The following is a 21,930-nucleotide window of genomic DNA, read 5'->3' on the forward strand; positions in this document are numbered from 1 at the left end:
ATATGTGTAGTTTTTTCCCTCTTACTACAAACTTCAGCATGTGAGTGATTAACGCAAAACAGTTATTTTATTGGGAGTTATTGCCAAACAAGACAAAAACACGCAACTTTTTTTTCCTTGAATATCTTTGTACCCAACCGTAAAATAATTTCTGTTTTCTCAGAAAGACAGCTATCATTGGCACAAGAGGGCATAAAAATTAAACAAACTGGGACCTGAAATATAAAAAAAATTACACAACATCTCTAGTGGAAAAACAAAAGATGAGAAACTGCCAAAAGTTTCTTCAAAGTGTTTTGGTCTAACTAGGCCTGAGCAACAATAAATAAGATCTTCCCAATTAACAATCTAAATCTTTACACAAATACAACGTATCATACACCACAATTTACACCAGTCAAATTTTGTACATATTTCATAATCCCTGGAAGACGGGACTCATAATATTAATAGGGATGTGACATGTTAATCACAAAGAGCTCTGAAAAAAAAAAAAAAAAGATTTTCAATGTGCAAAGAAAAAGCAAAAAAAATGAGTAGTTAGAATGTGTTTCATTGCACTGCTTTACACTCGTCAGCATGTTGGGAAAATGAATGAGAACCACAGAAGTCCGACTTTGCAGGAGACAGTTTATGCTCCCGTAGGTACGAAGGATTGTGAAGTGCAGTCTGCGGTTTGAAACTCTTGCTCCAAAACGAATGCGTCTTTGAGCAGATCCTTCCATCCGTCAGGTAGCTTTGCAGAGCGGTGATCAGCAAATACTTCAAACAAGAAAAAGCGAAGTGGCGTTCCTCGTCGTCGCTGGCTTCCCTGCTTCCTACCTGGAGTCTCGCATTAATCATCTCCTTTCTGAAAGTGGCATGAATCAAAGGGACCGCACTTCAGAGAGCGCGCGCGGTGGCGGAATCGGCATCAGGACCACAGCAGAACATTCCAGCAGCTTGATTTAGAGAAACTCCAGCGAATGTGAAATGTATTTTCGTGAAATTATTACAGCCAAGATGGAGGACTGATCAGTTCTCTGACTGCTGAGCTATCGATTTTAACTTTCATCTTCCTCTTTCGGCTTAATTTATCAACAGAACAAGACAGAAGAGAGCAGTTCGTCTTAAATACTGGGGAAATAAAATGAATCCAGCTCTGTAAAGCTATAAAGCTGCTTCCCCAGAGGGTCAGAGATAAAGCGGTGAGGCCACAAACACCTGGGTCCCGCTGGAAACGAGCCTAGAACTCATCGTCAGATGTGATCAGCATGATTTTGTCAGACTTGCGGGAGGTCTTGTTGCCTGTGGCCACTTTCCCGTTGGTGGCGGGCTGGGACACCTCCTGCGTGGACTGCTGCGTGTACTGCTGGTAGGCTGGGGAGAAGTTGTGGATGGCGTCCTGCACCATGTCCCCCGGGTTTATGGTTTCCTTCAGGCCGCTGGAGATGCTGTGCATCGGGGGGATGTTCTCTGCACGAACGACACAGAAACAAAAGCACGGTGGTGGTCAGACAGAAACATGAATGCAGCTTTTAATCCCTCAAAACAAAACAGGGGATTTAACGTGAAGACTACAAAGAATTATTTATTGAAAGTTAAGTTTAAATTAAGACTGTTAACACATATTCCTTTTTACTGCCTGGCTCTAACCACAGTTTTTGAAATCAAGAAGTGAACGCAGTGGAAATCAAGTAGAAACTAAAATATGATCACAGTAAAAACGACACTTTTCCAGGAGACGTCGAGTGTTTTCAAGGCAGTTAAATGGTCAATATGGTTTCTTCCCACTAAGGCTTTAGTTAAAATGCGATAGTGATGTGATAGTAACATAGAAAAAAGAAAAAAAAAAAAAACCCTGGCGTGATATATCCTTTTATCGTTGCTCAATAAATGGACTGAAAAGAATTACGATGCTCTTTCTGCCGATGTTCCCTGAGAGCCCAGCTGTGAGCGAGGCCGAATTTACTCCAGAACTAAACTTACGTCCGAAGCAAGCAAAGCGAGAAAAATGAAAAAAAAAAAAAAGGGGAGAGAGATAGAGGGAGCCAGCAGACGTCCACAGCCTCCTTTTTCAGGGTCACTGGCGGTGCTGTCTGGATCGGCTTATGGAGGCGGCGGAGAGAAGGGCAAGGTGGGGTCGGGGAGGCTGCAGGGCAGTTAGACATGGTCTAGTGAGCTCCTCCTCTCAGCGTGCTGCTCCACAGGAACATTAAACCAAAGGTGAAGCAGCCTCTGCTATGACACATATCAACACCCGAGGGGACGTTAATGTACTGGGCAAACGTTCACTTACAAGAGGGAACTAGGTGACTGGGGCAATAAAGACATACACAAAAGGAAATTTCGGACTTGACGTTCACTTTGGAGGAGAAGATGATTAATGGTTTGTTTGAACATCTGTTCACACGTTCTGACGTGACTCCTCCACCATCAGTTCAGGCTGCTTCAGCTGCTGCACGCTTCTCATCACCTCCACTTTCCCACGCTGTCAAAATGAATTCACTCTCAGCTTCAGCGTCACCTCTCGGATCCAATCATCTTTTATAGTTCTCGGAGGCAATCAGTCCCAAATTTATTGAACTTCTTTCACTCAGCACTTCACAGTGTCTGCACTCCTCTGTCCTGGTCGTACAGGAGGTCTCAACCCAAGTCTCCACCAGCTCCAGCGTCTAGAACTATCACCTTCATCCAAGACTCCACTCTGTGATCTTACCTGTCATCTGAATTGACTGCCAAAATACTTCCTCTCACAAGCTTTTGTTACATAATTAAATCTCCTCTTTTCTTCTAAATGATCTCTTTATGTTTCCTCAAACCAACACTGCGCTGCGTTGAAGTTCAAATGAGTAAATATACAGACATTTCAATAGAGGAGCTGCATGGAAAAAAAAAAAAATCGAACTTGTCTAAATGGTTGGTCTACAGCTACGGGGCAGTGCAATTACTGCGAGTCTAACACTTTCAAGCCCCGTGTCAGTGCTTATTCTACAGGGGAGAAGGGCAATTAGCCTCAGAGCAGGTCAACAGATTTCCAAGGCGAGGACGAAAGCTAACGATGAGTTCAGCTGCTTGTCGGGGCTCTCGGCGCCGACCGCATCGCTCACCTGGCACTTCATTTTTCTTCTCCTGGTAGACGGTGCAGGGGAAGGCGTACAGGAGGGCTATGGCGGCGAAGAACATTTCAATGCAGATGATGAAGTTCTGCCAGCCCGCCGCCACGGTGCCCGCGCCGACCTCCTGCCCGTCGATGAAGAGGGCGTTGGGAATGACGCCGCAGCGCTCCAAGATGGCGAGGACCATCCCTACAAAAGAAGACGCAGTTTCACTATCGATTTTACGCTGCGGGAATGAAGAGGGGGGGAAAAAAAAAAGAAGAGGGATGAGCTTACCTTGCCAGAAAGATAGGAAGATGACAGACTTGATCGTGAGGAATTTGAGCACCGGCTCGTACGGCCTGAGCAGGTCGCTTGTCGCGAAGTAGAACAGGAAGAGGGCGTAGAGGGCCAGGCTGACTGAGAAGTTGTAGATGATTGTGATGTACAGGTATCCTCCGTTAACACTGCACGGAAATAAAGATTCACAAACTTATGTCATCCACATTTCCATGTAAAGGCTTTTGATTACTTGTTCTTGTTTTGACTCCAAGAAAGCGCGCAGCGTAAACATGACGACGCTTCCGCCAGCCTTTTCGTCGTCTCCTTTGAACGAGAAGTTCAAGCTTGTTTGTGCGTGGCCTTCTTATTTCCAGGATGCATCCACAGACATCTCTATTTGATTGTCAGCCTGCCTTTATCCCCTTTTTGCATTCCAGAGAGCCTCTCTGAGGACTCAGCTGTGACTACACTAATTACTCCGGTGCCGTATGGAGTACATGGTTGGCTGAAAGCGTATAAGTAAACAATCTCATCGCGGTCTCGCCGCAGCGCTTAAATAAAGACATGAAAAATGACAGTAATTTCTGCCTGCTAATTTTCCTCTTGAAGCATATGGAGAAATAAGAGGAAGAATCGCATTAAGTCGATCCTTTAGCGTGACAATAAGGGGGTGACGATACAAAGGCGAACGGAAACGTCTGCGTGAGGACCTCGTTGAACTTGAAGCGTCGCCGCAGCTGAATCTTCAGAAACTAATCGGACACGCGGAGAAGGGCACCTGAAAATAAGTCAGGCAGATTTTATTTTTATGAGCTGTAGATTTTAACAGCTTTTCATTACACACTAAAGTCAATTTTATTGAACAACCCTCTCCTTATTCTGGTGAGACACTTGCAGACTCATCCGGAGCACAGAAATAACACCTTGATTTAATTTGTCAGCCTGCAATTTCTCCTGAAGCTCCGTAGCACTTCACATACAAAACCCTCAGAATAATGATCTTCACCAAGTGGAACATAATAAGAATTAAGAGGCCTCATTTTTAAACCTTTGCTACATTTGGGGAAAGTTCTAAGCGAATTCTTTTTAACTCTGTACTTTTGAATTACTAGTTGCAATACAAACAGCACCCAGGACGCTGTTATAGTAGCTATGGCAGTGACACAACTGGGACGATATGCAATAGAGAACTTGCGAGGTTCGAACCCTTCGCATGCCGCCTGAAATAAATCCCAACATTTTCATCACGCAGACTGCGAGGAGGTGATATAATTATCTCCGTCTCCAAATTGTTTCCATGTGCACATAAACGGCAAACAAGCCTCATGGCAATGACATGTAGCGAATGAAATGCAAAGAGAGGTGCGCTGCTCACTTGAAATCTCCGTCGTGATATTTGCCAAAGGCCTGCAGGATGATGGTGATGACTGCCATGATGGGCTTGACAACGCAGAACTGGAGCGTCGCCTGGAGAAGACATAACAATTCAGAGGGAGACAACAGGCGGGGGGTCACTGCGGGGGATGTCGGAATCTGTTTGTGCGTGGAATTAGACGGAAAAGATCACAGACTGCAAGGTGCCGCGATATCTTTGTGATTTGTCACCTTGATTATCAGAGCTGTTAACTGTGTGACACTGCACACCAACTTGTTACTTAATAGAATGGTTTGACAACATGGCCAGCTAGCCTGTCTAAAAATATCAAACCGCACCTTCCAGTTCGACTAAAGGTCACTAATAAGTAATTTGCAATTTTATGAGGAGTTATCGGTTGGACTGTGGTTGGCGGTGAGCAGTGACTTCCTGGAATCTCTCAGGTTGCCCGGCAATTGGCCAAAGGCAAACAGCCGTCCAGGACAAAGCCCTCATGGAGCAGCAAAACGATTTTTTTAAAATTTCTGTGCAACTTAAACGTTTTCAGCCTTCAAGCTAAGCTAGGTCAGCAAGAAACCCAAATTTATTGTTGAAATGTCTTAGGTTAAGTAGCTGTATGCAGGCAATGTATCCCTCAGACAATTAAAGTAAATGACAGGATATTGATGTCGTCATACTGATGTGGGTGGGGACAGGGTAGAAGACTGGAGGACAGGTGTCCTCTGTGTTGTGTACTGAAGCCTGAAAGAACCAGTCTGACATAGTCTGCTCTGAACTCCTGTCACTACCGCATTTGAAAGCAACAGAGCAGAAGTGTTAAACTCAATTAGCCAGAGGGCAGCTCTTTAGAAAGACCTGGGGTGGTGGTGGGCTTGGCAAAAAAAAGGCATCGGTGATCATTTAGAAAACGACTGATTTGCTTGGAAGCTCTCAGTACTGACAGTCTTTACTCGGCCCGTGCCTGTTCTGGTGCCAGCTCAGTCACTCTGAATATCCTCACAGAAACTCATCTGGCATCGTACTTCCTGATATTCAACACAATGCACGTCTGTAGTGGCAGTGGATTAGAAGTCAGTGTGGTTTCCGCCTCAAATTCATTTAGTCGGTAACTGCCTCCGCGCAACCTAGACTCTCTAGCCACAGACTTTAACACCATGTGTCAGAGTACACCGCATGATGCAAACAAAAGATAAGAGGATGAGCGTCACCAGAATTCTTTATCAGCAGCTTGACTCCAAGCAAATCCAAGGTCTTGGTTTTGTGAAAGTACAAAAATCTGTGATTTGACTTTTCTAACTTTGTAGTTTTCTAGGAGATTATTAAATGATGTTTTACAGAAACTCACAGCTTGAGGTGACCTGAAGCATTTTCCTGTTACTTCACTCTTGCATTTATGCTCAACATCAAGAATATTTTTCCTGTAAACACTGTCTGTTCTTCCCGCTCTAAATTTCTTCTTCCTGGTTTTGAATTTCTTCCTCTTTCTACCCCACTGGGGCGGTTCAGTAAAAGAAAAATGTGAACACACCACTGACAACACTCCAACATCCAACAGTAATGGAGCAACATCAGCATACAGTTGGTGTGTAAATATTCAGTCTTCAGTTTTAAGTTGCTATAAATATTTTCTTATTCTAATCAGTTAATCCCTGTGTCTGCTTGCTGTAGTGTGATTGTTGCAGTGTGAAAGTATAAGATATCAAAGTAAAAAGTAGAAGAAGTAATAAAGCTCCAAAGAGTGAAGGGAAGCTGCAGATTGATCTAAGAATTCTCCATAAAGTCATCATCAAAAGAGAGACTATTGACTCTGTAACATTACATTGTCTTTTCATATATACTGCTGTGATAAAAATATAATATAATATAAAATAATCCACATTCTCATTCTCTGATTCTAGTTGCTATTGCTGTATTATTGTTTATTAATTTGGATACAATACAGGTGTCAGCAACACGACAGCTACACTTTAGGTCCACAGGAATTTACATGTGTCCTGTTGTAAGAAAATGACTTGGTAAATTGGTAAACTGCTTAAATCTAAAATGTCAAAAGATTGTTGAGGATCTTTATCATCAAGAACCACCATAACTCAAGACTATTTTCCCATATCGGCGAAATGTTTGTTAAGCCCTCTTCTAATGACACACTGAAGCTCTGTAATGTGCGAAGACTTTTAATGTTTTTACCTCCCTCTCACCAACTAAAAATGACCCAATAATACATACCTATGAGGTGTAAACTAAGTGCACCTCATTTTAAGGCTAAATTAGAGTCCCTCTGCTCAGAAATGTTTTCAGTCAAAAAAATATATTGGCTAATGAGTCCACTGTCAGGAGATCATTGAACAGCCACGGTGTTTGCATCAGAGTGGAAAGGATAGAGACATTGCTCTCCTAAAATTTCTGCCTGTCTGCAGCATCTTTGATGAACATGTTTGGAGATTAAACAACTGCATCCTAGCATCAGAACGTGGGGGTGGTAATGTCTTTACAGGCAGGTCAGGACGGCTTGCAGTCATTGATGGACCAATGAATTCTAACTTATACCAACAAATTCCTAAACAAATTGTCAGGACATCTAAGAGTTTGCTAAATCTTAACAGAAACTCGTTAATGGAGCGAGAGAACAACACCAAGCACTCAAGTGGTTCTACAAAAGAAGAACAAAACACATATTTTGGAATGGCCAAGTCACCCTGACCTTAATCCAATAGAAAGTTTGCTAATACTGCTGCGCAGTATTCTGTACCTCACAGATATGTACACATGGTTCATTTTCTTGAGCAGACAAACACCAAAGTAAATTATTTCCATTTCATTAGATTCTGCAAATATTTTGAATCATTTTTATGCAGAAATGTAGAAAACTCAATGCAAATACTGCTAAGCAGCGCTGTATATGGAGCGCTATGGTTATTCAGATGAAATCCATTAACATGTATTGCAGCAGTTCATCATTTGGAAATCAGTTGCCCCTCCCTTCATTTCAGCCTCTACCTGCGAAATAACATTTAAGAATTCCTGAAGTGTTTGACATACTGACTCCTAAAAAGTTATCTTCAGCGAATGCTAATACGGATTTTTAAAAGGGGAAAACTTTGTGATTAGAACTTTTGCTACATAAACCCAATAAATAAATAAATAAAAACACATCCATTTAAAATCTTTAATAGTTCTGTCATAGAAAAATCTAATTTATTCCTTACAGATATGCCAGCAAAGGAAACTCGCGAGGTTTTCCTTTTAAAACGCGTAGGGTTCCTGTCAAGACACATAGTGTTTATCACTTGCCTCTTGCGAGAAGAAATTGTTCATTTCGCCATGTATTTTGTTTTGAAGCCATAACTCTCACTTCCAATATCCATCAGTGTTAGACTGGGAGCTTGTGCAGCGTCCCAAGACACTGGGAGGAAGCTGTGCGCTGACAGCTCATATCATCTCTCTGTGTTTATTATCAAGCTGCTTTCACCTGGCCTCAATTGCTTTTTGTGTTGGATGTTATCCCCAGAAAAGCACACAGCCAATTATAACAGCTGTCATTTTATAACCGCTGTAATTTTTAAGCAGTCTAGAGATCTGGGCCGAATAGCAAGTATAGTTTGTTTTTAATTTGATGTATTTTAAATGCTCATGAGGAATTCAGTGGTCAGGGTGAGCAACTCTGGAGCAGAGATAAGAGGATGACTGGCACTCACCTGCTTGCAGAATCTCAAAAAGCCGATGGAGTAGCTCATCCCACTGAGGCAGCAGGTACCATACAGACAGCTTGACCTGTGAAGGCAACAGGAAGTGATGAGTCACATGTCTGCCGGATCAGAAAGTTATATTTAGCAACGGAAACACCATATGTGGAAGGAGTGACAGGAAAAATAGGATGATGAGTGAGAGAAATGTCAAATGGCTGATGAATTAAACAGTCCAACAACATTAATCAGCGAATATTATGACAACCTATTTATTATCTGAGTAATTATTCAAGCACAAATTCAATTCGCGTGTTGATGATTATCTTTGGGTTTGAAGATGACGCCTAAAACTCTGGGAAACGGAGCTTTGCTTTCCTTCTTGACGTTTAATTGGACCCGACAGGCAGAAAATAAGATGGGATAATTCATTCACAGCTTAAAATCTCAAAAGCCAGTTACACTTATTATACTGTAAAATGCTGTTGAGCCCTGCACGTTTCTTTTGCTCAACTTCTTTTCTCGTTGAGAATGATAATACTTTGATCACTGATGGAAAATATGGCAGGTTGGACAATAATAAGAAGAGCTTTTCTGGAAGAGGTTCTTGTTTCAGTGTATACAGGTGAATCACTGGTAATTATTAGTATTATCATCATATTGCATGGTGGTGGTGGTGTTTAGGTGACATTTTAAGGTGCAGGAAAAGCAGATGGAATAAATACAACTGTTGAGCAAGACTGGGCTCTGTATGGCTGAACATTATCAGCAGCAGAGAGAGAGAGAGAGATTAGGACTGAACTCATCCCTGTTCAAGACACAATCAGCCCCAGCTACAGAGCACCCTTCAGCCTGACACCCCGGGGGTGCTGTTCAGAGCACTTTAGCCGCTCCTCATGCTCTCAACCATCAGGCTGTTGCGCAAGTTTATTTATAGCAATTTAATAATACAGCAAGATTACTCAGTGCTTTACAGGCGAAAGTTTCAGTTCGACGTTGTAGACTAAGGAACGACTGGCACAAATCTTAACCCTTACAAAGGTACGGCACCAACATTATCTGGATATTTTTTATTGTGTCCGCAATTGTCTTTGTACTTTTTAAACTCTGCCAACACATGTCCAGTCAATAAAATGCAACCTGATCACTTGCAAATAAGAGGACGGACATTCAGTCACAACAAATTCAAATAGGGAATAGGGAATAGGGTGATTTGCATGCTGAGTGAAAGCAGCCTTCACCGTGCTCTGCTGTGACTCCTGACTCCATCTGAGAAGCATTTTAAAGCACTTCACATTTAATGTAGTTTATTAATCAGAACATGGCACATTACATGTGTGTAGTACAAAGCTGCCACATTAATAAGGTTCAATGCGTCACTGTAATATTTTAAACGACTTTTAAACGAAGTAGACTATAGACCATGGTTCATACTCAAACTGAACTTTAGTAGCATCAGTTAAGTTTGTACTTGGTAAAAATAGGCTTTGTGTTATTGTTGAGATAAAGTAAAAAGAATTTGTTGAGTCTTCCAGACTCCAGACTAAATAAACTGGATGTCTATAAACATCCCAAAGGACCTGCAAAAATGAAGAACAATATGTCTCATCTCCACATTAGAGCCTAACATAAGGGGTCTTCAACATTTTTCAGGCCAAGGAGCCCAAACTGATGCAGAGATAAGGTAGGGACCCCCTACCTACTATATGTGTTCTATATTAAACTAGTTCTATTCATAAACACACATTATTATTATTATTGTTTTGCATTCAAAAGTAACCTATTCAAATAAAACACAGGTTCAAATATATATATAATATATAAATATATTTTTTATTTATTCAATCAAAGCCTCTGTTTAAAGTTAAAACCTGCTTATCTGTCAATTTTATATATATATAAAATAATTTTCTGAACAGTTTTAACTTTAAACATAGTTAAATACTAACGTACTAAAATATGTTAGGATTTTTGTTAATGTGTATTCAAAGAAATGTAAATTTTATGGGGCAAAATTGTGGGGGGAAATAAAAAAAAAAAAAAAAAAAAATGTCTAATCAACCAAAGACTTTGCCACCCCCCTGCGGGGGTCGTGGGCCCCCAGTTGAAGACCTGTGGCCTCATGTCTTATGGACCTGGCAAAGAATACTTGTTCTGTCAGTAAGCTGTTAAACAAAGCCTATAAACACTGGGCAAAAGATCAGAGATAAAGGAAACTTTCACCTATGAACAACACAATGGTTTAATGGCAGCACTTTCACAGTTATGTTCAAACTGAATGCTAACTAAATGCTGCAAAATGTACCTTGCAAATTTTATGATCACAAATAAAATATATTTAGGCAATCTGAGTCAGTACATGCATTCACTGGACCAGGAGTACTCACTGTATGGGCTTCCCTCGAATCTCTGACATGATCGCACTCTCTCCTCCCAGATACTCAAAGGACAGGCTCAGGAAATTGTAAATGACAAAGGCTGGAAAACAATAAGGAAGACACATTTTATAGCAAGGATTTAACTGTAGAATAAAGTATAACTTCACCTATAAGTTCAAACTATTTAAGGGAAAAAAACTCATGTGCGATAAAAAAATAATTAGTCCTACATTTTGGAACATTAACTGTTTCAGTCTTTACATTAAGGCGCTTCTGAGGGTTCTGTGTCTTGGAAATCCCTGCCTAATCCTCTGTCGCTATTTAAGGAAGGATTAAATAGAGCTAATGCAGATGGTGGCCAGTCAAGAGAAGGTTCATTATGTTTTAGCCGTAGCCGCTGGTGGTGGTATTCCAGTCTCGCTGCTTTCTGATGCACAGCGCTATCAATCAGCCACTAAATTGGCCCGCAAACTGGAAACTAATCTCCTGAATAATGTATTTCCTATTTTCTCCTTTCTCAAACGACTTGTAATCCATTTTGCATATTCACCTTTGCCACTAGTGAAGTGCTTTAGTCTTAAAACTTACACTGAGCAAAAGCAATTAAACCACATTCTAGACAACAAGGTTTACATTCAATTTAAAGACTGAAAACTGCTGTAAAAAAATACATTTTGCATGTTTTTTTGTTTTTTTTCTTTCCTCAAAGCAAACACTATGAACACGAGCATGAAAAATAGATGCTTCTAGAAACGTAACACCTCGAATAATGAGGTCTACATACACGGGAACAAATGACTGGTGCGGAGAAACTAGTTCGGTCACTTTCTTGTCTTTCGGTTGCTCGCAGTAATCTAAAGAATGGGGGCAGGGGGAAACTAGGGCCGCTACCAGACTACCAGGGCTTGCGAGAGGGGTCTTCACTTACCTTCATAACAGTCTCGCACTGAATCAAAATACACGTAGTACTGGTTGTTGCTGATGAAAAGGAGGCTGAGCCAGGAATCAAAGGCATAAACTGGAACAATGAACAGGATGCGGATGATGTAGCGCTGCTCGTTGGGGATACTGTAGGACCGAAGGTGCGTGTAGATCTAAGACGAAAACAGTACAAGAAGAAAAATGAGCCAGCGATGATACAGAAGCATATGGTTATAAATTAAATAGCCATTAAACTTCACTTCTACTTATGAGATTGAAATGATGCACTGTTGCCTACGTGTTAATGCCAGAGAAAGAGGAGCCTGCTTTTACTGAGTAACAAAAGAAGAGACAGACAAGAAAGAGGTAATATGACTTCAGTAAGGCCTTAATGATCACTTTTATTAGTCATTAACATGCACATTATTTCCTAGAAGTGTTATTCGAGATGTCTATAAATTATAGAACCACCCACAGTGATATCTTCAGATGTTTTAACAGTCCAAAACAAAAGATTTTCAACCTACACAGACATAAAACTAGACAGAAAATGCTGCAAAGACAGAAGCAGAATACATTTGAATTTCAATTAATTGCTTCTCAGATATAGTATTGATTAATGAAAAAGAATAAAAACCTCTAACGTCAAAAAAATCAAACATTCACGGTGCATATTGGAAAAAGCGTGTGAATCTCAAAGCTCATAACTTCAACACCAGCACAGTGGAGTCAGCACTTGGCAAACCTGGAGTCCAGTCAATGAAACGAGATTGGAGACGACTCACGGGGACAATCCGCTCATAAAAAAAACACATTCACAAGACCTATGATGGAAAACTGCATTTCCATAAATAAAGCTGGGAAGCTTCGCAAAGTAATCTCGAGGACTTTATACACCGATGAATCCACATGTTAAACAGGTTGTCTATAAATGCATACGATTTAGAACGGACGTTACTCTCCCTAAACCTGGGCTCTCACCTTCGAAAGCTTAACTTCAATATAATTCCTTGTTTTTCATTAGCTTAAGCACGTTGTGTTCCTCCACACTTGTTACTTGGATGAAGGTCAGATCCCAATTTATGGTCAAGTACAAAGGAAAACAAGGCAATTGACTTGCCACAGTATACTGATAACAAACATAATACAACTCGCCCTCATGAAATGGCTTTATAATGTGCAGCTTTTTGGTTAAGCATCAGCTCTTTCCATTCATCAGACACCCTTGGTAAAGTTAGAAAAAATATGAGTAATAATTTATCTCCACGTTTTATCCTGCAATGACTGTTCTGCCTGCCACTATGAAAGGCGGTGGCGATCTTTCTACAATAAAGAGAGATTACCCAACTCCCACTGTAACAGCCTCCCAGAACATTCATGCTTCTAATTTCGCGACCACACCTTATCTTGTAACAGCTCTGACTTGACATACCGAGGCAGACTATGAGAGCGGCGAGTAGACTTGTGCGCACTGACAAAAGGTCTTAACCTTCAGTTTGAACACACAGAGGCACGTATACAACCATCCCATGTGGAAAAGGAAAAGTAGCACACCTGACAACATTACCCTCCTTTTCAGTGACCTTTAGTATTTGTTTGCACCAATATGTCACATACAAACTGTTGAATTAACACCAAAAGGTACAACACTACAAATCGGGCTGAGAAATGACCGGTTTTTCTATTTTAACAATAAAAAACAAAACAAAAATAGAACAAAACAAATAAGCACAATCTATATCTTATCTATACATCAGTACACAGAAACTTGTTTGTAGGCTCTATTGAACTGGTTCATTCAGGGCATCTCCGGGAACGTAACGTTATCACAATGAGTAATACAACCAAAGTTAACAAGACAACAACAACACAACAACAACAAAGCCATTAGGAAATATGGAGGAGCCGTTTGTTACTCAAAGTCAAAGTCTCACCAAGATAACAACATTCATAGGATCTCTTCAACACTTAGCAGATGATGCCAATCCTTTTCTAGTAACACCTGATGACTCATTCTTCATAAGACTATCCAACCAAATGTTTCTCAATCCACAAAGATGCTTATGACACACTGATCAAATAACCGTCTAATCCAAGGAATCACTCCCAGCTCAACTGTGCAACGTAATAATTACGACACTTTAAGAACCAATCCAACCATCAACTACATGTAATACGAGTTTGTAATATTAATAAAAGCTGGCTAAAATTAACCAGCTGAGGCAAGAGCTGACAGTAAATATGCTAAATGTGATTCACGTTTTTTTAAATAAATAAATAAACTATCAATTATCCAGTTAATTTAAAGAATAACTTACATATTAACTAATTATTAAAATGATGGCCGTTTCCCCAACAAGTGTGTTCCCCGCATAAAATTACCCAAAACATCCTGCAAGCAATATAAATCCGGTTCCGTCATTGTGTTACACATCTATGAAAACTTAAATAATGGCACTGCACTAGGTTAAAGTTGTTATTATTTTGTAGTTAAAAATGTTGTTTATAGTAACATATTCCTGCGGTAGCATGTCATCGTGCAACATTTTAAATGTGAAACAGCCTCAAAGTGTCAGAAATGTTGTTAAATTTTATAAATATCCGCGGGCTACAACTACATCCAGACCCCATACTTGACAGATGCGCCCTATTTAAATGCCCATGACACTACGCACATTAAAGTGTGATTACTGTGAGATTGGGGTGTGATGTGTTTGGTCTTTTTGTAGATTGTAGCTTAAAGGAGAGAAAAAACAATGTCCCCCCTGACTCCGTAACGATGACCTGACAGTAAATCATAGCTGAATAATGAATTATTTCTACTCTGACAGTAGATTTAAGAGCACACGAACACAAAACATTGAAAACCAAACCCAGAAATCAATTTGAAAGCATCGTGTGCACAACATAACAGAGACCAGTCTGCTGCTCTTAATCCCTAATGCTTCAAGTTGCAAAGGGACCAATAAGCCCACAAAATTGAGCCACACTCCACCGACTGCTAGCTTGCAAAGCATTGGCAATATTACAGCAAAGAGGATCTGAGGTCATTGTCTGTCTTTGTTTAGTATTCACACTGTGAGTTTAAGAGTCTATAGCAATCCTCCAGAGCCGAGTCAGATGAAACACCGGCAGCATTGCAACACTAGTCCTGCAGACCATTTCATTCCCTGTGTGGCGCAAAAGATGCCTGTTGCAAATGCGCTCCGCGCCCCCTGCGGAGTACTTTCCATTTATTTGTTCAATTAAAATGTCTTGCAGAGACAAGTGTTTCGCCAAAGTATATTAAAAAGATAGAAACCAATTTGCTGGATATTGAGTCACAAATCCCCAAACAGGGGTTGGTTTTGGATTACTGGATGCAACATGTTTGTGAGTAGCAGTATGTCAATAAAGTTTCTTAGGCCAACTCTTTAATTAATTACACCATGTACTGCCGGATAAATTCAAGTGTTTTTCATTCAGTTGTTTGTCTTTACATCACGTCCATGAAGGAACACATATGGGGATATGTGGTAAACAATAAAGTATTAGACACACCAGTCTTAGATTCACCTTTTGCTCTGATAACAGCTTTGATAACACACTCTTGGCATTACCTCAATCAGCCTCATGAGGTAGTCACCTGGGATTGTTTTCCAAAAGTATTGAATAAATTCGCGGAGCTGTTGAGCACCCTGCTGTCTCTCTGCAGTCTAACTCATCCCAAACTATCTCAATTTGGTTTAGGTCAGGAGATTATGCTTATCCTCTGCAGCACAGGCAACTCCGGGTCTTTCTTTCCTCGTGAGAGCGAGTTTCATCGTGGCGCTGGTCGGTTTTCGTGAATGCACTTGCGAACGCAACCAAAGTTCGTGAGATTTACTGATTTTCTTGGAGCAATGATGGTCTGTTGTTTCCGTGAAACCAAGACCTGTGTGCAAATCCTAACCTCTGCACAACACAACCGATGGCGTCAAGCACATTCAGAGGTCAAGTAATCCCGCAAATTCACTCTCGGCAGGGCACACCTAATAACGAAAACCGCCTCATGAAGCCAGGGTGTGAAGGGTGTGCAAAGCTGCCACTGAAGCAATAGGTTGCCACTTTGAAGAAGCTCTAGTATAAAAAATATTCTGGTCTGGTTAACACTTAGTTGTTTACTAGAAAATTCCACATGTGTTCCTTCAAAGTTCTGATGTATTTTGATGTACACAATGATGATTAAAATAAAGGAAAAACATTGAGGTACTGTAATATGACAAAGTGGTGTGGAAAGCCTTTCATGCACGCTGAATTAATGCATATTCAATATTTGGTAATACAATCATAAACTAAATCAGAGGACTCTGCCAGCCACATTAAAACCACAGCGAGCAAGGACAACATCTCAATATCAACCGATCTCCCCGCTGATAGCAAACAGCGTCCTTCTGCATTCTCTGCAAATGATAAAAAGCGTGATGATAAGCTATCATTTATCACAGCGGGCGACTCCCCTACACAAGAGGAAACGCTAAATTACAGCAGTGATGAAATGGTTTCAGGGCGAAGGTGGTATGTGATGAGACATTTACACTTCCCGGCCGCGTTCTTCCCCCCGTACTGAGACGGCTTGCTGCGTATTCACTGTCCTGCAATCAGCTGGAGAATTTTAGTTGATTTTAATCTGATAGTCACTGTCAAAGGAACAAAACACTCACAGCGCAGTGCGGGAGTGCGTGCGAGGAAGGGACGTGAAAACGTGCCTGGAAAATAAAGTAATACTTTCAAACTAGATTATGAAGTGTGAACAAAACACTGTGAGGCACTTGTTTCAGTGTGCCAGGTTGTAAGGTAATAAACTTTTATGACTTTAAGAATAGGTTTCTGTCCTCTGGCATGGGAGGTGCGATAGCCCTGTCCGCGACATCTCTGATAACACATTTACATCACAGAGCGTGCTGGGTTACACCCTCGTGCTACCTGATGCAGTGATTTTGGTTCTTCGGGGATCCGGTTTTAAACATTTAAGGCTTTTGTGAAGTAGCGCAAACTCACCTGGTGGCACGTTATGAGTAAAGCTGACCAGACAAAGATGCCCGAGAGGGCCTGGGCGGTCATCGTGTTTAAAAACATCTCGTCCTCGATGATGGACCCGTTGCTTGTCCGAATGATGGTCATGTTGGAGATGTCCGACTTGTCTGGGAGTATCGGCGCATCCAGATGAACAATTGAACTATTTTCAGCTGAGGGGTCCATGTCCTCGAAAGAAGCATTCATCTGAAAACAGACAAGATTAAAGTCAGTGTAAAACAAGCAGGTTAAAATGTACAAGTCCCCCCTTTCCTGTGAGCTCTGTCGAATTTTCACAAAAGTTTGGATGATTTTGTCCTTGAAACACGGTAAAATATACTTTTACTAACATTACCCTCGGGCAAAAAATTCTTTAAATGCGGAAATCCACTCAAAGTGGATTACCGTTGTGCACCCTCTTCACTGTCAACAAACAGCTCACCTTGTCGAGAGGGAGGAAGCAGCTTTATCCAGTTTAAATGACACTGTCCTCAAACAGTCCAGGTTTGTTAAAAGGCAACGTTAAGGGTCCAGCATGGAGAATAAAATCGCTTTCTTTAACAACAGACAACGGGTGTGTGCTGTTTACAAACGGTCCGTCGAATTCATTAGCGTCGCACTCAACAGGAGACACTTCCTTGTTTGAGGCAGGTGCCCCAGCGAGGTCGAAGTCTACTCAGTACAAACAAGCAAAAAAGTTAAGCAAAAACCGTTACAATTAACCGCAAAAAGGACTATATCCCGTAGCGTTTGCTTTGGGGAGCAAATAAAAAAAAGTCAAGCTTTCAGAGTAAACAGTGGAGACTGGCTTGAATGTATCCTTGAGCAGCGAGGCGGACGCGCAGCGGAGATAAACAGGTTGGTAACAGGTGAAGGAGTCACGTGGCCTTGCCTCCACGTATGCCGTCATCACGTTGCCTCGTGACAAGACAATATTCAATCATTGGGATAGCGCTGAGTAAAACGAGATAAAATAACCCTTTTATTGTTCCGGACGTGGGGAAAGTTGAGATTACAGCAGCATATAGTTAAGGACAGTAAGCAAGTCAAGGAAATGTAAAAAAATAAAAAAATAATATATATATATATATATTATATATAAAATAGAATAGAATCGATAGAATCAAATCACAGATCATTTAAGAAAGTATTCACATTAATTAATAGTTATGTCACCTAGTACACTCCAGTAGTTTGTTGTCACATGAACAAATGAGAAAACTTCCTTAAAATCCACTATCAGCCTTAAAAAGTGTATATGTACACAAGGTGATAGAAGACCTGAATAAAAAGGACTGCTACATTATATAATTGCTTGTGTAATAGAGAGGAGATCCAGCACCTACCAGAGGGGTGCAGACAACAACCTTATTTTGAACACCAGTAAGACCATGGAGGTTACTGTGAACTATAGGAGGTCCAGGAAGACAGAGCATGCTCCCCTCTTCATATGAGAGGCGGTTGAGCGTGTCAGTGACATCAAATTCCAGGATATCCACATCACATCTGACCCGACTAGGTCTGTGAACACTGCACACATGGTGAAAAAAAGCCCAACAGAGGCTCTTCTTCCTGGACTGTCGACGATTCACTTCTACAGGACCACAATAGAACCTGTCCTCTGTCTTGATGTGACAGTAGTGGTATGGGAGCTGCACGGCACAGGACAGGAAGTACTTAGCCCGGGTGTTAAGAACTGCACAGGGGATTGTGTGTGTGTGGGTGGGTCCTCTCCCAGAATTGGACTCAGGATTGCTGTAGATTCCACCCACCCTGGCCATGGACTGTACGTCTCCCTTCATGGAGAAGGCACAGAAATATCAAAACCACGACCAGCAGACTGAGAGACAACTTCTTCCACATAGCTGTGAAATGAATTACCCCAACTCCCTTACATACACACACCCTCCCTCTTGACACAGACACACAGCTCCCCCACCCCCTGCCATGCTGACTTACTCATATGTATCTGTACAGCTCTTTTTTAAATTTATTTTATTTTATAGTGCTTATTCTACTGTTTTTATATGTGCACTTTAGCCAGGAGCTACCAGCCCAAAATTTTGTTATCTACACACATAATGACAATTCTTGAATCTTGAATATAAATGACGAATAATGCAGGTCTTAGGATCTCAGCAGAGTGTGATGGGAATATTAGAGACACTTGAAAAATATGTCCTAAACCCAAACCATACTTCACTGTAGATGAAATGAGTGTGCCACAAAGGAAAAAGAAGTTTCAGATGTGAACAGTTCAAGGCTATGTTATGAATTTTATTTCTACATTTTCACAAAGTAGGCTTGAATATTTGAATTCTAAAATATAAAAATAATGAACAGAAGACAGAAATTAAAGGTCAATACATACAGTGATACAGGAACAGGAACTGGAGGACATAATTTAGTGAATTGTAACTCAGCACACATTCTTCAGCATTTGAGAGCACACTGGCATGCAAAAAAAGCCTTCTTTACAGGCAGATACACCGAATTACGGTTCTGTGAACATATTTGAACTGTCTGAAGTAACAAGAAATGAATTTATGTATTTCTGTCTTGAATTATTTTTAGGAAAGACTTTCAGTATAAAAACACACAGAGGAAAACCGTGTCACCGAGGGCTTCGTGTCCATTTCCCTGACCTCCTACCAGACTTTACAACTTCTGACGATCTCTTTGATTTGTTTTATTGAATCTAATGAAGAATCCTTTAGCGCGAGTCCCAGTAAGACGGGCCTGTTGCCAGCTTCTTGAGACACGAACATCGCCAGGTTTTTGGCACAGACGTGTGTCAGTGGCTGAAAACAGAAACACAAATCAGGTATTAATGAAAATTGAACACAACAGGTATCGCCTCGGTTTCACGCGAGGTTTTATCAAGAATTATCTTCAAATCACAGCCAGAAAAACAGAAGGCAACGATGTTGTGTTGCCACTGCAAATAAATTAATGTGACTTTTCTGCTTAGCCGAATTACTGGAAAAGCTCCCTCACCCCAAAAATCAAGACAAGACAAATTCATTTTTGAAGCTCTATTAAAGAACGCAGCATTTGCACATCTAACAATATCACTTGATGTCATTTTAATTAAATCAGTGATTTTTTTTTTTTTTTTGAGAAGGTTATCTGGCTACTGTGTAATTGAATAACCAAGACAATAACAGAGCTTCGTGTAATGATGACTCTCTACTGTCTCATTCCTTTTGAAGCAATTATTCAACTTACATGAGAATACAGGTAGTGTCTGTTAAAATAACAAATCTTGTCAACTTGTCAAAGCAAACTTTCTATTAATCCACCCCTCTGTTGATGATACTTCCCCGGCACTGTATGCCTGTTAGGGAATGACATGCTCGTGCAGAGATGAGATAGGTTTCCTTGTGTAAATTTTATCAGACCACTGAACTCTACAACTGCACACATCTAATTTCTCCACAGTCTGCCAGCACAGTTCAGAACCAATCTCATCTGCCATTTCACAGCATGAAATGAGTTACCCTGCGTTCCAACAAGCCCGTCTGACGTCCTGTGAATAAGTCTATATCACACCGACACAATATTTATCTGAACGAAATCATCCAGCGTACCTCGTCTTTGCCCAGCAGTACTTTAGTGGAGAACGTCGGGGTGCTGATGTCATTAGATCTGGAGTCAGGTGTGACGGATATCAGTGTCCCAACTTTGCCGTACTGAGTGAGAACTATGAATATGTAATTACTGAACTCTGTACACACGACTTCTGTCGAGATTCCATTAACTTCTTTCCGTGCTTGTCTCGATTTGATGACGGTGTCAGACATTTTTTCAGTCCTGGGAAGAAGAACAAAACACTTAAAACTGCACATGTAGACTATTAATTAGACACGACAGACACATTCGTTGCCTCAGTGTTGAAATGTGATGATAAATGAACTGATAACAATTTAAAAAGTATAGTTTTCTATCAACTGTGGTAAACCTGAAGATATTACACATAGCAAGACAAACATGGGGATTTTATAATAGCTTTCTCAGGCTTTAATTAACAGCAGGTTAATTTTCTGTAGATCAAGTCATTGATAAATCAGTACATATACTTGGTGCTGATGCTCTCCAAACACTCACGCTACAATTTTCCTTCTAGTTAAAAATGTATGGTGCTCTGCGTTAGATTCAGCTGGTCAAAAGTAATCTCAACTGAATATATTTGTGTTTGTTTTGGATTGCAGGTGGAACAAAACAACACACGAGAGATCACTTTAACAGTTCAAAACCACCTGCAAATGTTAAGTCTACAAAGCTATTAATGAAATCCCTGACTCACTCGCACACTGTTGTAAGAGTGAGAGCGAACGCCTGGTGGATCTGAGAACCGTGTCCTCAATAAAATCCATATCCCACCACCCACAGAGTGATTTTCAAACCTATTATTTCCCCTGGTTTCCAGCAGAGATGACAAAGAGAACCTCTCGCAGACCTAACGCTGTTCACGTAGAAGCTAACGCTGGCTACTCGGCTACAGCGTGCTCCGGTGGTAAACTCAACATCTGAAATAGCACCTATTTTTTCTGCGTATGTGTTGACAAGTCCTCACCCCGTGCCTTCGCCTCTCCACAGTTTGAACCTTATTGTGCACAAAATCTGAATAATTTCAGAAACTGCCTGCTGTCATCCACGCTCCACCATGAAAACAAACCGAAACAAATGCTTCTTAGGGGACGCGCGCTGCGTGATGACGTACATCGACGTGTCGCTCAACTTCCTGGTTTGTTTCCGACTGAAAATAAAATAAAATAAAATAAAATAAAATAAAATAAAATAAAATAAAATAATGCATGCTATAACTATGAATATTTCTTGATTTATTTAAAGTAAAATGGGACATCAATTCAAATAATTCATACAGTACACCCTGGCTGAAAAGGAAAATACAGCCTAAATAAACAACATACATACGCTAAAACCAAATTTTCTATGTGACTATGTTTCAGGACGAAACGCTAATGCCGCGTGGTAATTTCCCAGAAATTACTCTAATGAAGTGAGGAAGATTTAAGTGAACCTTCACACAGTATGATTAAGAGTGACTTTTCTTGAGTCTAAATTAATCTGGTCCTCTAGCCTGGTACATTTCAATCAATATTAGGTACCATAAACAGCTCTTCCAAAGCAAGAAACCATGGAGGCAGTGTGGTTTT

General features: G+C 40.8%; 2 protein-coding genes across 2 annotated transcripts; both read right to left on the reverse strand.

Moving 5' to 3' along the window:
- Positions 1 to 48: 48 nt before the first annotated feature.
- tmem184a (transmembrane protein 184a) lies at positions 49 to 17,619 on the reverse strand. The gene is made up of 9 exons (XM_047571373.1): positions 17,193 to 17,619; positions 16,736 to 16,957; positions 11,724 to 11,889; positions 10,805 to 10,895; positions 8,430 to 8,505; positions 4,735 to 4,826; positions 3,375 to 3,544; positions 3,090 to 3,287; positions 49 to 1,455 (listed from the first exon to the last, which is right to left on the reverse strand). The coding sequence occupies exons 2-9, from the start codon at positions 16,955 to 16,957 to the stop codon at positions 1,226 to 1,228; spliced, it is 1,245 nt and encodes a 414-aa protein (XP_047427329.1). The 5' UTR covers positions 17,193 to 17,619; the 3' UTR covers positions 49 to 1,225.
- A 1,391-nt stretch (positions 17,620 to 19,010) lies between these two features.
- On the reverse strand, positions 19,011 to 21,478 carry psmg3 (proteasome (prosome, macropain) assembly chaperone 3). Its single transcript, XM_047571966.1, has 3 exons — positions 21,327 to 21,478; positions 20,341 to 20,563; positions 19,011 to 19,551 (listed from the first exon to the last, which is right to left on the reverse strand). Exons 2-3 carry the CDS (start codon positions 20,551 to 20,553, stop codon positions 19,399 to 19,401), a joined length of 366 nt encoding a protein of 121 aa, XP_047427922.1. The 5' UTR covers positions 20,554 to 20,563; positions 21,327 to 21,478; the 3' UTR covers positions 19,011 to 19,398.
- Positions 21,479 to 21,930: the final 452 nt, after the last annotated feature.

Source organism: Mugil cephalus, chromosome 20 (genome assembly GCF_022458985.1).
Source record: "Mugil cephalus isolate CIBA_MC_2020 chromosome 20, CIBA_Mcephalus_1.1, whole genome shotgun sequence".
NCBI classification, from domain to species: domain Eukaryota; kingdom Metazoa; phylum Chordata; class Actinopteri; order Mugiliformes; family Mugilidae; genus Mugil; species Mugil cephalus.

What these genes read in the sequence shown, in the direction of transcription:
- tmem184a (XM_047571373.1), bottom strand. Translation starts at nt 16,957, where the DNA reads ATGAATGCTTCTTTCGAGGACATGGACCCCTCAGCTGAAAATAGTTCA. An exon ending in AGTGCGAGACTGTTATGAAG is followed by an intron (nt 10,896 to 11,723) that starts GTAAGTGAAGAC and finishes ATTGTTTTCCAG; the next exon opens with CCTTTGTCATTTACAATTTC. An exon ending in ATTCGAGGGAAGCCCATACA is followed by an intron (nt 8,506 to 10,804) that starts GTGAGTACTCCT and finishes TTGCCTTCACAG; the next exon opens with GTCAAGCTGTCTGTATGGTA.
- psmg3 (XM_047571966.1), bottom strand. Translation starts at nt 20,553, where the DNA reads ATGTCTGACACCGTCATCAAATCGAGACAAGCACGGAAAGAAGTTAAT. An exon ending in TACTGCTGGGCAAAGACGAG is followed by an intron (nt 19,552 to 20,340) that starts GTACGCTGGATG and finishes TTCTGTTTTCAG; the next exon opens with CCACTGACACACGTCTGTGC.